Source organism: Myxocyprinus asiaticus, chromosome 9 (genome assembly GCF_019703515.2).
Source record: "Myxocyprinus asiaticus isolate MX2 ecotype Aquarium Trade chromosome 9, UBuf_Myxa_2, whole genome shotgun sequence".
NCBI classification, from domain to species: domain Eukaryota; kingdom Metazoa; phylum Chordata; class Actinopteri; order Cypriniformes; family Catostomidae; genus Myxocyprinus; species Myxocyprinus asiaticus.
In genome coordinates this window covers 44,725,848-44,743,551 of record NC_059352.1, presented here as the reverse complement: position 1 = coordinate 44,743,551, position 17,704 = coordinate 44,725,848, and the positions used below count along the sequence as shown (strand labels likewise).

Below are 17,704 nucleotides of genomic sequence, written 5' to 3'. Positions count from 1 at the left end.
ACGTCTCAACAGCCTAATCGATAGTTTTATGGCCGTTGAAGAGTCAGTTGAGGCCCTTCTCCATGACGCTGTTATCAGAAGTGCACTCACATGAGCCAGAATTACAACGAGAGGTGCTCAGACTGAAATCAAATACTTTGTGGAAAAGGTGGGGGGGGCTTTTATGGTTGGAATAAGTGATGTGGATTGACTTTGTGACAGGATGTTGCACCTTACAACAACCTGGCATTCAACCATCAGATCCTACTCTCCACTCTCTCTACTCTGGGCATCACAGGAGCTGTGCTTGACTGGATTAATTCCTATCTCTCAGGTAGGTCCTTCAAGGTAGCCTGAAGAGGTGAGGTGTCCAAGTCACATCAGCTACTTACTGGGGTACCTCAGGGCTCAGTGCTTGGGCCACTTCTCTTCTCTATATACACAACAACCCAACAACACCACAGTGACTGCTCGAATCTCTGCCTGTTTGGCATACATCTCGTCCTGGATGAAGGAACACCACCTGCAGCTTAACCCAGACAAGACTGAACCCCTTGTCCTTCCAGTCAACCCTGCTGTTGAACACAACATCACCATGCAGCTGGGTTCAACTACAGTAGCACAACAGTCAGAAATCTAGGGGTAACCATTGATAACCAACTAAATTTCACAGACCACATCTCAAAGACAGCACAATCATGTAGATTTACACTACAATATCAGGAAGATAAGACCCTTCCTCTCTGAACATGCCATACAACTTCTTGTTCAGTCACTTGTCATAACTAGACTGGACTACTGTAATGCTCTCATTGCAGGCCTCCCTGCATGCGCATTTAGACCCCTGCAAATGATCCAGAATGCAGCAGCACATCTGGTCTTTAATGAACCAAAGAGAGCGCATGTTACACCACTCCTTGTCTCTCTTCACTGGCTGATGGTTGATGCATGTATCAAATTCAAGGCTCTGATGCTGGCATACAGAACAGTCACTGGGTCTGCTCCAGCATACCTAAAATAATTTCTGCAGAGCTACATTCCCACCAGAAGCCTGCGGTCAGCTACGGAACGGTTCCTTGTTGCACCAAAACAATTTCCTGGACTTCCGGCTTCATCGTACCACGTTGGTGGAATGACCTTCCAATCTCCATCTGTGAAGCTGACTCACTTTCTGTCTTCAAAAAAATGGCTAAAACACATCTTTTCCATGAGCACTTAACCAGTCACTAAATTAAAAAAAAAAAAATTCTTGTTGCACTTTAATCTGTCTTGAATACTTCTATTCTGATGCTAGTGAAACTTTGTAATGCAGCACTTTTCGTACCACTGTCTCCTTAAGATGATTCACTTACAATGTGCTCCTCTTTTGTAAGTCACTTTGGATAAAAGCATCTGCCAAATGAATAAATGTAAATGTAAATATGTATCCTGTGGTTCCACATTCACCTTTTCCTCTGATAATCTAAGCGTTATTGTAATAAATAATGGTTGTCGACACGATTTTCGATTTTGGGCCTTCTGCATATCTCAACGTGATTAGCCAAAAACATATCTGACAAATGACAAATAGACATACAGTGTCAAGTTTACATTATTTGTGGTTGTTATTGATATGAAATAACACAAAGTAAAACTTTACACAACATGTCACTATCAGCAATTTAGCTTTTTCTTTTAAAGGAATATTCTAGAAAAAATACAGCTTTAAAAAAAAATAAGACTGCATTTGTGGCATACTGTCAATTACCACAGAAAATATCTGTCCTTACCAATTTGTAAAAAAAGAAATACTGGGAACAATGTACAGCACAGAATAAATATCTTAAATATGAGCACTGTTCTGAAAATATAAACATTCTCTTAACAAACAATCTTTCGGATGATATCCTTTAACTATCTGTAAAGCACCAGTTACATTGAGCAAGTGCCCCCCACAGGAATTACATTGGTAATGCAAAAACAGAAGTTCAGCCACATAAAAAAAAGTTGTCCCACTTCAAACTTATACATTTTAGACCAACTTAAATACAGCTCATAAATATAGCAAATTTCTGCTTTTAAACCTTCTGGAATGCCTCGTGCCATAGACTTCCATTGTCAGATCATTACATGACATGCATTTTTCAATGTTTTTACAAACTGTTGCTGAAATTTTTGTGGTAATTGATAGCTTTTCACAGATGCTGGTCAATAGAGCTGTATTTTGTGGTACAGTATTTAATCTGTAACATTCCTTTTAAATCCAAAGAGTTTTATTCTAACTCTAAGGGTCTTAAAATGTCTCAAATTCAGTTTTCCAAAATTTATCATCATAAAGTCTTAATTATCATTTAAAGAGGTCTTAAATTTGGGGGCGGAAAAACAGGAAGCATGATATGACCTAATGTGATTATCAAATAAACTTCAAAAGAATATGATTCCGTTAAATAATTGCATGCGCTGGGTCCTTCAGAGTGAAAACATGGAACCGTTGTATTTTCTCCAATCACACGGGGGCTTATGAGTGTGTTCAGCTGTTGCAGAGCAGTTCACAATCATTAAGCCATATCGGAAATTTATGATAAGCTGTCACTAAAGATCAACTGTTGATGATGATGATGATGTAGTGTTGAGGAAATATGACAATGTTCACTTTTAGTTGTTTATATTGTAACACGTTGTATATTATTGTAGGAGTGCAAATTTGTTTTCCTCTTATCTGTTTGAATGAGCAGCTAGAAACAGGGAAGTGCTTACATTTTCAAAATAAGAGTCCCCTGTGTATTTTAGCCTTTAAAGTCCCTGTGAAATCTAAATTAAAGTTTTGCTGCTTTTAGTCTATATTTATTCCCTTTAAGGTCATCAATAGGCTAGTGTACTTCCAAATGTTGACAAAATTCATTTTCAGAAGATATAAGCATTTCAAATCAGCAGTCTCTTTCTTCTGGCTTGACAGACCGAGGCACAGTCATGATGGCACAAAGCGCCTGAGAAACTTTGTCCAATCAAATGCTTTCTAGAACGAGAACACTCCCTCCCCCTAGCATGTCTGGCTGTGTTCTAACTAGTGCTGATCATGCCTTTGCAGGGTACTTCGAAAGGAGCACAATCCATGCTGTAGTGTCAGTTCCAGACAGATTTTCCGAAAAGAATTGCTTAAAATTAGTTTTGGCTTACCATTATCACCTTTCAGCTTTCTGAAGCTCTCACAGTGGAGGGGAATTGTCTTCATATGGAATAGGGCATAGAAATAAGACACGCTGGTGCCGAAGCTGGACGAAAGGAAACTCACAGGAGTTTATATTTTTCTGCAGACCGAGGTTTCTTGGATATAAAACGCGAGTAAGTGTTCTTTATTCTTTTTGCTTGGTGATTGTGATTCAAAACGCGGACAGATTAGCTTGTTTCACATTCATCTGTATTTACACAATGGCTCTGGCTTTGTATTAAGGTAAACAAAGTCCCTGCCCTACATTTTTTTTTTTCATTCAAAAAGCCGTTTCACGTGGAAATACGTCACAATACAGTAATAAAGTCGGTCATAACTTCCGTTTCGTGGCGACATTAAAGTTAAAAGTTAGCGTTATGTATCAAATCCCCCCCGGTTATTAGTATGTTGGTTGTAACATGAACTGCATATGGAATTTAATTCAGTTTGGACTGTTGTAGCCTCTGTCTGGCACACCCCATAACAGGATGGAAAGACTAAGAACATTTAATGTAGACTACCAATTTTAAAACATATTGGTATATTAATTGCCTTTCAACACATCATCGTATCAGCAAAATCCAATATTGGCCGACCTCTAAATTGTATTTATTTATATAATGGTACATAAGCCAATTTAAATGTGATATATTTGTGGAAAACGTGAGTATTTTAAACTTTATTTAGATTGTGATTTTAGTGGGTTTGTTTTGGTATGGGGATACAGAATTCATTTGATCTGTTCAGGTCTTGAAAAAGGTCTTGAAAAGTCTTGCATTTGCATAGTAGATGCTCAGGATTCAGATTTATATAATAATGGCTTTCCCTTCTGATTTCAGGAAGAATTCTCAACAGGTTCTCCAAAGACATTGGACAACTTGATTCTTTACTTCCTTGGACGTTTGTGGATTTCATCCAGGTAAGTTTTATAGTTCTGTGTCTGTGAAACACCATGAAATATGTACATTGCTGACTTGGTTATATTAGAATACCCATCACTTGTGGGAATAGGCATTATTCACTCTGGACAACCAAGTGTTGTAGATCAACAGCATATTGCGGCTTTTCCCCTGACAAATGACAATGTGGTCAATATGTGGGTGACAGGCATCACTTTATGTTTTCAAAGTGCTATTGTTTGGAACTTGACAGACTGAATAGACATATAATAGTCTTTCATTTAAGGAGCTTTTCGTTGTGTGGGGCCGAAGGATCATCCTTGTTCTCTCTCAGAAAGTGAAAACACAAGTCTGTAGTCACTCATTTTTCCCACAGTCCTCTCTCAATATGGGCTTCCTTTGGTGTGAACGCAAAAACCTGTACGCATTTTAGAAGGTTTCCTTAAGATTCTGGCTATGTTCAGAATAGTATACTGCTATGCTACTTTTACTATTTCTGCAGTATTGCTGCCTTCAAGTTATGTTGGAATTATTGTATTTACAAGATGAACGAATGTGATCACCACAATGTTGTAATTACCAGTGGGAAACTTGGGATTTTCTTTAAGTCCTGACTTTCCAAGTTGGTGGTGTGCCAATTAAATAATCATGGCAGAAGCCTACTATTATTAGTCATAAATAAGTTGTAATTGTGGATGTTGAGTGTACAGTATAGTTTCTGTGTATTTTTTTGTACTGATTAGTCATTGACCAATATGAGATCTTCAATGGACAATTATGATGCCAATATTTAAAGAGCAGGATGGTCGATAGCCAATACACATCCCAATATATACGTAAGTTAATGATAACACATGTTCCATTCATATACAAATTTGATATGGGTATACTGGTAGATATAATTGGAAAGAACTAGAGGTAGACCGATATATCAGTTCTATCAATTAATCGGTGCTGATAGTTGCTTTTTGGAGCTATCGGTTATCGGCAAAAATCTGTGCTGATAGTTGCAGATAACCGATAGTTCCAAAAAGCAACTATCGGCATCAATTAATTGGTAGAACTGATATATTGGTCTACCTCTAGTTCTTTCCGATTATTAGGGGTGGAAGAAAAAATCGTTTCAGCAATGCATCGCCATTCTTTCTCCAATGATTCTGAATCGATTCTCAAAACATTCAGAATCGATTCAGAGTTCAGTTTAAACTGTGGCAGTGCAGTGGCGCGTGCCGGAGACAGAGTGAGATACTATAAACATATACGCCTGTTAGATGCACATAAACTAAAGCCAAGTGCACAAACATGGCTGTTTGCAGATTAACAGATGTCTCACTGGCTGTTTGAGACCACACGACCATTCGTGCCCGAATGAAACTACGATCCCGAAATTCATTCACAGACCCACATAACATGCTCGTGACTGTTATTGCACCGATTTGCACAGAACGGGATAAAATAGCTGAAAATAATGATGACACTGCGTTTCGGGAGACGTGGGTGATATTTTTATCTTAAAATAATTTTTTGTCTCCTACTTCCCAGTGCCTTTTCCCTCTTGCGTTCTCTTCATTCCTTTGGATGTTGCTCATTGCCGGTCTCTCGCTCGTCAGGGCAGTGTGCACGTCTGATAACTCGGATTTTAAATCAGGGTCATAATTAGGGCTGCAACTAACCCTTATTTTAATAATTAATTATTAATATAACTAACGATTGTTAGAACGATTATTCGACTATTCGGCAGTTATTGCAACAATGAATTATTAGCTCTTAACTGATTATTCAGCTTGTTCCCCTTCTTAAAAGGTTTTATTAAACATGCTTACTAACAATAAAGAGGACAAGATCATCTTTTAAAAATACCTTTAAATGACATTCACTGAATTAAAGTGAAAAAAAAAAGCTTGTTTAATTCAGTAATGAAAATCACTTCAAAAATCCTATTGTAATCGAGTGTTTTTGTCTTGTGTTCCAATTAAAATTGTCTAAAAATCTTTAAAACAAGATACATTTATTTGAGCAGCAGCACATAAGATATTTAGACTTGCTTTAAGAAAATGTATCTTAAATATACAGTAAATACATTTTGTATATAAATGTATTTTTTCACTTGGTTATATTTCTGCGAGTACAGTAAAATATACTTAAATATGCGGCAGATGGCCGCAGCTGCTCCTTTGGGATGGATGGTAGTGGGGAGGATTCTACGACGGCGCATCCATCCTCATTCCCGGACTTCAGTACCAATGTAACTGGGTTCAATGGAAAGGAGGAGGCGGGAACCCGACGAAGCATCAAAGTAATATTTTTAATAAACTTAAACACGAAGACGCACAAACATAAACGCATACAGGGCAGCTGCCTGTAGCTCTCTCTCTCTCTCTCTCGAACTGCCACATCTCGTTGCACCTATCCCTCTCCTTAGCTGATTAGCCCAATTGGGGGCCGGTCATGCGCAGTCACGGCCCGGCCCCGCCTTCCACCCTCCACCTTGTCACAAAGTTATTTTATGTTTCTCATGTTGCAGTCAATTGAATTGACTCACTGAACACACACTTGATCGGCCAAGGAAGCTGAGCACCTTTTTTGTTTCTTTTTGTGCTGGTTCCGCCTAGCTGCTGGAGTTTGTTTTGTGTAGCAGCACTCCTTTGGGACAGTGTTGTGGATGAATCTGCACGTTCTTTGTGCTTACGCCTCCTATTGGTTGGAGTTTGTTTTGTGGAGTATTTCTTGCACGGCATTGGAGTGATTGGGTCATTTGCTGGTTTGATTGTTGCACTAATGTGGAATGTGGTCTTTATAATTTTTTGACACAATCAATTTTTTTGTCAAAATGTCAAATGTTAGTATGAGTGGATTGTCTCTCTCCACGTTGAATGTGAATGGGTTGGGGCACCCCATAAAAAGAAGGAAAGTTATTTCTCTTCTTAAACATAAGAAATACGATAGTGTTTCTTCAAGAAACACATCATTTTTTTTTTTTTTTACACATCTGTGGAGCATTCATGTTGCTGTAGGGGGGCTTACACACTTTTGCTTCACTATTATCAAGGAGTCCATCAAAAGATTAAAGTCTCCTCCCAATATTATATCATGAGGGGTGCCAGTGGCTTGCAATATCCCTTCAAGATCTATAAAAAAGCCCTGATCATCAGCATTAGGTGCGTAAATACTAGCCAAAATCAACCTTTGCCCCTGAATTTCTGCTAAAACAATAATGACTCTTCCTAATCTATCTTTAATCTGTTTGAGACATTTGAATTGTAGATGTTTACTTATCAATGTAATGACTCCCCTGCTCTTACTTGAGCCAGCACTAAAGAAAACATGCCCACCCCATCCCACCCACATCTTTCCAAATTCTTCAGCTTCCTACAGAGAAAGATGCATTTCTTGAAGAAACACAATATCATATTTCTTATGTTTAAGAAAAGAAATAACCTTCCTTCTTTTTATGGGGTGCCCCAAAACCCATTCACATTCCATGTGGAGAGAGACAATATAAATTATTAACATTTTACATTTTGACATATTAGAAAAAATAGATTGTATGTCAAAAATAAAATTATAAAGACCACATTCCCCAGTAGTGCAACAATCAAACCCTGAAATACTCAACAAAACAAACTCCAACCAATAGAAGGCATAAACACAAAGAAAGAGCAGATTCATCCACAACTGTCCCGAAGGAGTGTTATTCCATACAACAAACTCCAGCCGCTAGGCAGAACCAGCACAAAAAGAAACAAAAATGGCACCCAGCTTCCTCGGATAGTAGAGTGTGTGTTCAGTGAGACAAACCTACTTGGAGGCACATGAGAAACACACAATTTCTCAGTCCATTGATTTTATGAAAGATATCACTTGTTGTGGGCATGTAAATATTTTGCAGCCATCCTTAGTATCTATTCTCAATTTGGCTGGAAACATCAGTGCAAAAGCGGTCCTCCGTCGATGCAAGAGTTTCTTGAAGGAGTATTACTACACAAAACAAACTCCAGCCGCTAGGCAGAACCAACACAAAAAGAAACAAAATGGCACCCAGCTTCCTCAGACAGTCGAGTGTATGCTCAGCGAGTCAATTCACTCGAGGGCCACATGAAAATCACCAGATGGTTTACTCACCCCATTGACTCTATGAAAGACAATGCTTGTTATGGGCATGTAAATATTTTGCATCCATCCTTAGCATCTATTCTTAGTTTGGCCGGAAACATCAGTGCAAAAGCGATCTTCCACTGATGTAAGAGTTTCTTGCATTCCTTGAATCGATCACGTTTCTCTCTTGTCGAATTCACAAAGTCTGGGAACAAGAAAATGCTGTGATTCTTCCAAGAAAGCCTTCCTTTACTCCTCGCCTTGCGAGGAAATTTGGCCAGAATTGATCGGGGCCAGTCTCCCTCAGCGGATCTGTGAGCTGGGACTCTGTGAGCTTTGTGAATTTCACCATATCTCTACCTTCTTCATGCTCAGGAATTCCAACAATTTGGGTGTTGTTTCGCCGGCTATGATTCTCAAGGTCTTCCAGTTTTTCCAAAATGCGTTCCAAATCTACTTTGGTCGCTAGCGTGTTAGCAGCTAATTCCCTCTCCGATGACTCCAGATAATCGATCCATCTCTTGACTTCCCCGATTCTTGTAACCAACTCAGAGAATTTAGTTTCCATCACAGTAATCGATCGACATATTACAGGAAGGTCCTCTAAGTCAGCAACAACTTTTGTCAGCATCGCAGACATGCTCGCCAGTTGGCGCTGAATTTCTCCCGTCCAAACAGAGTCCCTGGTCTGCGGGCCTGTCAGAGGTTTCAGCTTGAGCACATAAGCGTCTTTTTTTTTTTTTTTTTTTTATCTCCAGAGCCCGAGGATATTGAATTCTTTGCCGTGTTGACTTCAAAGAACAGATATGTAGCCAGGTGTATTGAATCTCACCAGTTTATGACACAAAAAGAATTAAAAACTAGCAAAGTGCGCAGAGCCCGCCGTTTACACATCCGACTCTCGCATGGTGTCACGTGACTCCCCTCGCCCGTCATCATTAGAGTTTAATGTCATCTCATGTTACGTTAAATGAGATCAAACGACTATTCGACAATGAAAATTTTTGTCTGCAAATTTTTTATTGTCGACGTTGTCTAAGGTCAACTAATCGTTTCAGCCCTTATAAATACTATTTTCATGATTAACAGTGCTTTAAACAAAAACATATTTTAATATAATAAGTTGAGGTATTTAATAGTGTAATGTGACTCGTTCTGATTTTTGAAAATAGCTGTTAAATAAAAAGCTAAAATGGGGAATAAAAGAGTTCAGATCTATCTGTGTGAGTGTATATTATTTAACAGCTTTTACTTATTTTAATCATTTTAAATATATATATATTTATATATATACATTATTACTTTTTACTCTTTATTTCTTGTTCTTAATTGGTTTTAAAATGAATTTTTATTTATTTATTTTTTATGTAAAGCACTTTGTATTACCATTGAAATGTACTATATAAATAAACTTGCTTTGCCTATTGCTAAAAAAAAATTGGAGGACAAGATGCATCGAGAATCATGTTGTAATCGAATCGTTACCCTTTGAATCGTAATCGAATCGTGAGGCCAGTGAAGATTCACACCTCTACCAATTATATCTACCAATATACCCATTTTAGCTGTGTTGGTTCAACTTCTACAACTTCTACAGGTTCCACATCTAGAGGCTGCTTTTATACTGTAAAATCTGCACTGACACCTCATGGGGTTTTGTTGTATCTCAGTCTTTCATCATTGACAGCCCTATTTTTATTCTCACTTATTTTGTTTTTTGATTAGATCAAGTGTTCTAAGGTGTAGCCTGTGTTTTTGCACCCTGTCATATTAAGGAAAGTCTACGGTTAAACTTTATTTTAATATGTCCTTATTACAGTGTAATTACACAAGTAATTACTGATCATTACTAACTAACAACATGTACTTACTATAGGGTTAGGGTAAGGGTTTGGTTTAGGGTTAGTTGCTTGTAATTACGCATAATTGACTGTTATTACTATAGTAAATACATGTAATATGTGTAACAAGGACACATTAAAATAAAGTGTTACAAAGACTAAGAAAATATTTTAACATTCTATAAATTGATTTTAAAAACTATCATCTGATTAATCGGTTATCTGCGTTTTCAACAACCTTAGTTATTGTATTGGCAAAATCCACTAACGGTCAATCTCTAGAAAGAACCAATATAATCAGAAGTACCACAACTGTCAGACGAGTGGAAAGAATTTATCAGCTGATGCTGAATATCTCATTATATCGGCCTATTTAATTGGCCTGGCAGATATATCGGTCTATCATTAGTATTGATGAAGAATAACCATCACGCTTGGCTGAAAATACTATTCACTTAGCGGTTTCATGAGGTGACAGGCTTGCACGACAAAACTTAATTTTCTATCATTCTCTGTGACCGCACCAAAATGATAAGATGCATAAATGAATCATCAATAACACACCTAATGCAATTAAACACTAGGGTAAAAAAGCCTTCCTATGTCGTGAATTTAAAAATAAATATGAAATTGTCCATCACGTTCGTTGTATTTTTACCAAAATCACTTGAACGCTTATCACGTTGTAATTCCAAACTTGTACATAGGAACTTCACAGGATGACTCAAAGCCAGCTTATGCATTTTGTGTGCAAATTGTCTGTATACCCGGATGACTTACAGCTTACAGCAGAACACACTGCACAGAATACTATATACTAATATGCTTGGATATTTCCTTGACTAATTTTTTCAGACAAATATGACTTAATGCAAATTAACGGCTCAGTTCCCAAGTTGAAAACTGGATGCCACCTGCTGAATTAAATATGCAATGTAATGAGGTTCTGTGACAACAGTGTAGCCTGCTACTGTTATATAGCATGGTGCATACTGTTGCATACGTTTTTTATATAGTGGGCTGTGTATACTGCACAGTAAACATTATACTAGTATTCCATTCTGAACATAACCATCCTGTTGTCTGATTTTGGAAGCAAAGCAGTGACTGTTATTTTAGGTCTTCTTAGCGAGTCCAAACTCATGAGCAACAGGGATTATCAGCACTGAAATGCTTTGGTCAGTTTGTAATCCACAAAATATGTGGTCATTCCCACAGTTACCTTCTGATGTTAGCATGGTTACAGATAAGAGGAGGGAATTATGGGTCATTTAAATGAGATCTCCCTCAGAAAGTGCCAAGTCATGCTGTCATGGCAGGCCCACTGTTTTTCTTCAGTGCTGTTTGATAAATGCTTGTGGTTTAAAGGAGCAACAAAGGCCACAAATTGGTTTAATGACCCAACAATCAACCACTGTGACGCAGTGCTTTTATGGCTCGCCTCCTTGCAGAAACACAATTTGTGCATCTCTTTCATTTCTGTGTATGGCTATATTCAGAATTTCATACTACCATACTACTCATACTATATATACTATTTCAGTATGTAATAGTAGTATATTGCAGTATACTGTATACACTCACTGAGCAGTTTTAGGAACTATTAGGAACACCTGTACACTTACTTATTCATGCAATTATCTAATCAGCCAATCGTGTGGCAGAAGTGCAATGAATAAAATAATGTAGATATGGGTCAGGGGCTTCAGTTAATGTTCACATCAACCATCAAAATGGGGAAAAATTTTATCTCAGTGATTCCGACTGTGGCTGATTATTGTTGGTGCCAGACGGGCTGGTCTGAGTATTTCTGTAACTGCTGATCTCCTGGGATTTTCATGCACAACAGTCTCTAGTGTTTATTCAGAATTGTGCCAGAAACAAAAAACATCCAGTGAGCAGCAGTTCTGCAGACGAAAATGCCTTGTTTATGAGATAGGGTCCATTTAGAATGGCCACACTTGTTCGAGCTGACAGAAAGGCTACGGTAACTCAGGTAACCACTCTGTAAAATTGTAGTAAGAAGACTAGAATCTCAGAATGCACAAAACCTCGAACCTTGAGGCGGATGGGCTACAACAGCAGAAGGCAATGCGCTTCAACTTTCAACCTTTCTTTTCCAGTGTGACGAATGCACCGGAAGTATTTACAACTGTAATTGTCAACATTTGGTCGGAGTGCCAAGAATTCAGAAATTTTTTTACACAATATTTCATTAAAATGGAATATAACCGTTTTCAAGATAACTGTCTGGACACCACTCACTGAATTAAATATGCAACGTGATGCAATCATATGACAACAATGTAGTTTACTACTCTTTATAGTGCTGGTGTTCCATTCCAAAATGATCAATAATCACAAATCTTCTGGGGTTTTTTTTTTTCCCGCTGCAGGTGTTTCTGCAGATCATTGGAGTTATCGCTGTGGCAGCATCAGTAATACCTTGGATTCTGATCCCTGTGCTGCCCCTGTTGATAGGCTTCCTGTTCCTGCGACGCTACTTCCTGCGAACCTCGCGAGACGTCAAGCGCCTTGAATCCACCAGTAAGTTTCTCCAATTTTACGCATGTATTAGTGCCCAATTCCCAATGCTCTCTTATTCCTCGTGGTGGCGCTGCGACTCACCTCAATCTGGGTGACGGAGGACGAATCTCAGTTGCCTCCACTTCTGAGACAGTAAGCCCACGCATCATATCACATGGCTCACGCTATTCACCGCAGCATCCATGCATAACACACCACGTGCCCCACCAAAAGCGAGTGCCACCTTACAGCGACCACGAGGAGGGTAACCCATGTTACTCTACCCACCCTAGCAACCGGGCCAATTGGTTGCTTTTGGAGCCTGGCTGGAGTCACCCAGCACACCCTGGATTCGAACTCGTGACCCCAGGGGTGGTAGTCAGCGTATTTGCTTGCTGAGCTACCCAGGCCCCCTATAAAATGTTTTTTAAACAACTGTTACCACACGTATGCAAAAATCATGGATTTTAGACTTGGTAGCGAACGAGACCCTTCTCTTTCGTATTTTTAGCTATTCTGTTGTTGATAAATGTGTTTATTTGTGTTCCTACAGCTCGAAGTCCTGTGTTTTCCCATCTGTCGTCTTCACTGCAAGGCCTGTGGACCATTCGTGCCTTTAAAGCAGTGGAACGGTTTCAGCAGATGTTTGATGCCCATCAGGATCTGCACTCAGGTCAGTAAATGAGTCATCCAATTAAATGACTCCGATTTGCTGTTGATTGTATAAACACATGGTTTTAAATGTTACATGTACTCATGCAGAGGCCTGGTTCCTGTTCTTGACCACTTCACGCTGGTTGGCTGTGCGTTTGGATGGAATGTGTTCAGTGTTTGTGAGCATCACAGCCTTTGGATGTCTTCTGTTAAAAGACAGTAAATATCCACCTCAAACATGGATCATACTACACATGATAACACATTGGTAGTGCTTAGGGACATAAAGATCATCTCCGTTTCAAATCCAAGTGTTTTGTAGATTCCCGGATTAGAGTAGTTGAATCTGTTTTTCTGAGATCAGTATGTGAATAGTTTTCTGAATGTGTCTGCTTCTTGCAGGTATGGAGGCAGGTGCTGTGGGTTTGGCCTTGTCCTATGCAGTCACACTGATGGGAATGTTCCAATGGGGTGTTAGACAGAGTGCCGAGGTGGAGAATTTGGTAAGAATCTCATAACTTTGAACAAACCCTAAGGTTAAACTTTGGCACGAGTACCTCAAAGCATTAGGCATGTTGAGGAGAGGTGTGTTAGTACCTTAAGTGATCAGACTTGAAATGGTCGAAAATCCCTAAGAGACCTTTCAGACTGATGCATTCATATGTTAAAAAAAAATTGACATAGCACAACAAATAGCAAATTTTTTAATTTGAAAAAATGTGCCACTCCTGCGTGAGATGCGGAAAAACAGCGAGACGCGGCACAATGGACAAAAATGGACGCCTATGGCATGTTTACTTAGAAAAACTATTCTGCACATTTCATGTGAATGGCCCCCTTAGACTTGCAATGGAGGAGGAACACGAGCCATATCTAGAGATGAGCAAGTACCTAGCAACTTGCCAAAACATCCTAGCAACACTCTAAAAACCACTAAGAACATTCTAGTAATAGGTTAAAAACCATTAGGCACAACTTCTGCACAGGCAAACATCACTTACACTTTCTTCAGAAAATTATTAAAAAAATATATATAAATATATTTTATTTATTTATTTTTTTTTTTTTTTGTGTGTGGTTCCTCTAGTGGCACAGAAATTACACACTTCACCCTAGTGGTTTCTGGGGCATGATTTAGACCATTCTACTATGTCCTCCTCATTAGACGTAGCATATTAAAATAACGAGAAGAGGCAAACTCTTCATGGTTTCATTGGATTGATTGGTAATTGATTTCTGTTTTGGTGTGTTTTTCTAGATGACTTCAGTGGAGAGAGTGGTGGAGTACACAGAGATAGAGAGTGAAGCACCTTGGGAAACCCAAAAACGGCCCCCTCCAGATTGGCCAAATAGGGGCCTGATAACCTTTGACCGGGTCAACTTCTCCTACAGTGCTGATGGACCTATAGTCCTCAAGAACTTTACTGCCATGTTCAGACCCAGAGAGAAGGTGAGTCCAGCACAACATGGTGAAAATGGAAAACCTGGAAATGTTAAATTGTAAAATTGTGATTTGACTGGCTTGGAAAATTAATGGAAATTAATAAAATCTTAAGTCAAGGAAATTTCTAGAGCGAATATTATTTTTTCTAGTTATGCTCTACTCTTAATACAGTTTATAGGTTAGAAATTGCTACTCAGGAGTATAATCTCTATAAAATCTTTGGTCCCACTTTTATATTAGGTGTCTTTTTAACTTCTATGTACTAACAGTAAAATTCATACAATACAATGTATTTGTTGTGTAACTACATATTGTTCTGCAAAATTCTCAAATTCACTGAAGTTGAGGTACAGGTAGGGTTAGGAGTAGCATTAGGATTAGGGGTAGGGTTTAGGGTAAGGGTTGGGCTAGGTTTAGGTTAAGGATTAGGGTTGAGATTAACAGTTAAACTACAGATGCAATTAATTGCAGGTACTTTAAATGTAAGTACAATGTAGCAACATGTATGTATATAATAAATACATTGTACATTTGAATACATAGTTAATTAAAGACACCTAATATTAACTGAGGTTGAGGTATGGATTGGTTTAGAGGTAGGTTTTAGATTAGGGTTAAGAGTAAGGGTTGGGGTAGGTTTAGAGTTAGGTGTAAGGTTAACAGTGTAACTACAAATGTAATTAAATGCAGATACTTTAAATGTAAGTACAATGCAGCAACATATACAGTATGTACATAATAAGAACATTGTACACTCACTGAGCAGTTTATTAGGAACACTAGGGTCCTAATAATGTTCCCAACATGGTCTTCTGCTGTTGTAGCCCATCCGCCTCAAGGTTCAACGTGTTGTGCATTCAGAGATGCTATTCTGCTCACTACAATTGGACAGAGTGGTGTCCGAGTTACCGTAGCCTTTCTGTCAGCTCAAACCAGTCTGGCCATTCTCCGTTGACCTCTCACATCTCGCAGTCTGTCTGCAGAATTGCCGCTAACTGGATGTTATTTATTTTTTGCACTATTCTGAGTAAACTCTAGAGACTATTGTGTGTGAAAATCCCAGGAGATCAGCAGTTAAAGAAATACTCAAACCAGCCCGTCATGCACCAACAATCATGCCGCAGTTGAAATCACTGAGATTTTTCCCCCATTCCGATGGTTAATGTGAACGTTAACTGAAGCTCCAGATCCGTATATGCCTGATTTTATGCATTGCACTGCTGCCACACGATTGGCTAATTAGATAATCACATGAATAAGTAGGTGAACAGGTGTTCCTAATAAGTGCTCAGTGAGTGTATTAGATGATTAAGTACATAGTAGTTAAAGACACCTAATATAAAGTGGGTCCAAATGTTTTCAAATGTCCTTATCCAAAAATCATGAACAACTGGAGAAATTATGGAAAAGTCATGAAAATGATAGGAATCAATCATGTGTTTCTTCATTGAAATGAAATGAGATTTTTCTTTTGCATTGATCAGGTTGGAATTGTTGGACGCACCGGTGCAGGGAAAAGTTCCCTGATATCAGCGCTGTTCCGTCTGACAGAGCCAGAAGGGAAGATCTTCGTGGACGGAGTGTTGACCTCTGAGATCGGCCTTCATGACCTCCGTCAGAAGATGTCCATCATCCCACAGGATCCGGTTCTGTTCACTGGAACCATGAGGAAGAACCTGGACCCCTTTAGCCAGCACTCAGATCAGGACCTATGGAGCTCTCTGGAGGAGGTATATGCACACACACACTCACGGTAATAGAAATAGGTTTATATAGGCCCTTTTTACACCTAGTATTACCATCCCTCTCAGGTGATCTGTGGTCACCATGTGGTCATCCTCAAAATCCAAGGGGAAGGTCATTCCCATGGACCGCCTGATGCAAATTGCACACAAAACTGGAAAGCACTTTCTAGATCTGGCAAGCGTTACTCTGATTGTCTGATTTTATGCACCTCCAGGACTCAGGAGTAAGGGCACAGGTTTTTTTGTCAGTCTGCTTGGAAACAAAGTCATATTTACAAGGTATCAGGTTGATATGAGTGCTTTTGCAGATGAAACAATCACTGGGTTTTCAAAGTTTAAGATGGTGGCATCAAATCTTTTAAAGATAATAAAAGTTTTGTTTGAAGAACTTTGTAGCAAATTAACTACATATTCTCTGCAAAAAAGAAACGTCCTCTCACTTTCAACTGCTTTTATTTTCAGCAAACTTAACTTATGTAAATATTTGTATGAACATAAAAAGATTCAACAACTAAGACAAAAACTGAACAAGTTTCACAGACATGTGACTAACAGAAATCGAATAATGTGTCCCTGAACAAAGGGGGGGTTGTCAAAATCAAAAGTAACAGTCAGTATCTGGTGTGGCCACCAGCTGCATTAAGTACTTAATGGTACCACATGAGGGAGGAGATGTCTTCCCTGTAACACACAGCATTGAGATTGCCTGCAATGACAACAAGCTCAGTCTGATGATGCTGCGACACACCGCCCCAGACCATGACAGACCCTCCACCTCCAAATCGATCCCGCTCCAGAGTACAGGCCTCGGTGTAACGCTCATTCCTTCGACGATAAACGCAAGTCCGACCATCACCCCTGGTGAGACAAAACCACGACTCGTCAGTGAAGAGCACTTTTTCCAGTCCTGTCTGGTCCAGCGAAGGTGGTTTTGTGCCCATAGGCGATGTTGTTGCCGGTGATGTCTGGTAAGGACCTGCCTTACAACAGGCCTACAAGCCTTCAGTCCAGCCTCTCTCAGCCTATTGCGGACAGTCTGAGCACTGATGGAGGGATTGTGCATTCCTGGTGTAACTCGGGCAGTTGTTGTTGCCATCATGTACCTGTCCCGCAGGTGTGATATTCGGATGTACCGATCCTGTGCAGGTGTTGTTACACATGGTCTGCCACAGTGAGGATGATCAGCTGTCCTTCCTGTCTCCCTGTAGCGCTGTCTTCGGCGTCTCACAGTACGGACATTGCAGTTTATTGCCCAGGCCACATCTGCAGTCCTCATGTCTCCCTGCAGCATGCCAAAGGCACGTTCACGCAGATGAGCAGGGATCCTGGGCGTA

The 17,704-nt window shown here is 39.4% G+C and overlaps 1 protein-coding gene across 2 annotated transcripts in view; it reads left to right on the top strand.

Moving 5' to 3' along the window:
- Positions 1 to 17,704, top strand: part of abcc4 (ATP-binding cassette, sub-family C (CFTR/MRP), member 4) — an 80,968-nt gene that overhangs the window by 50,225 nt on the left and 13,039 nt on the right. Inside the window, exons 20-26 of one of the 2 annotated variants that reach the window (XM_051706542.1) lie at positions 4,006 to 4,085; positions 12,398 to 12,548; positions 13,081 to 13,200; positions 13,290 to 13,400; positions 13,584 to 13,684; positions 14,440 to 14,631; positions 16,110 to 16,355. In XM_051706542.1, the coding sequence (XP_051562502.1) occupies positions 4,006 to 4,085; positions 12,398 to 12,548; positions 13,081 to 13,200; positions 13,290 to 13,400; positions 13,584 to 13,684; positions 14,440 to 14,631; positions 16,110 to 16,355 (1,001 nt within the window). Of the gene's footprint in view, positions 1 to 4,005; positions 4,086 to 12,397; positions 12,549 to 13,080; positions 13,201 to 13,289; positions 13,401 to 13,583; positions 13,685 to 14,439; positions 14,632 to 16,109; positions 16,356 to 17,704 lie in introns of those variants that run through there. The other variant, XR_007898079.1, reaches the window with a different exon arrangement.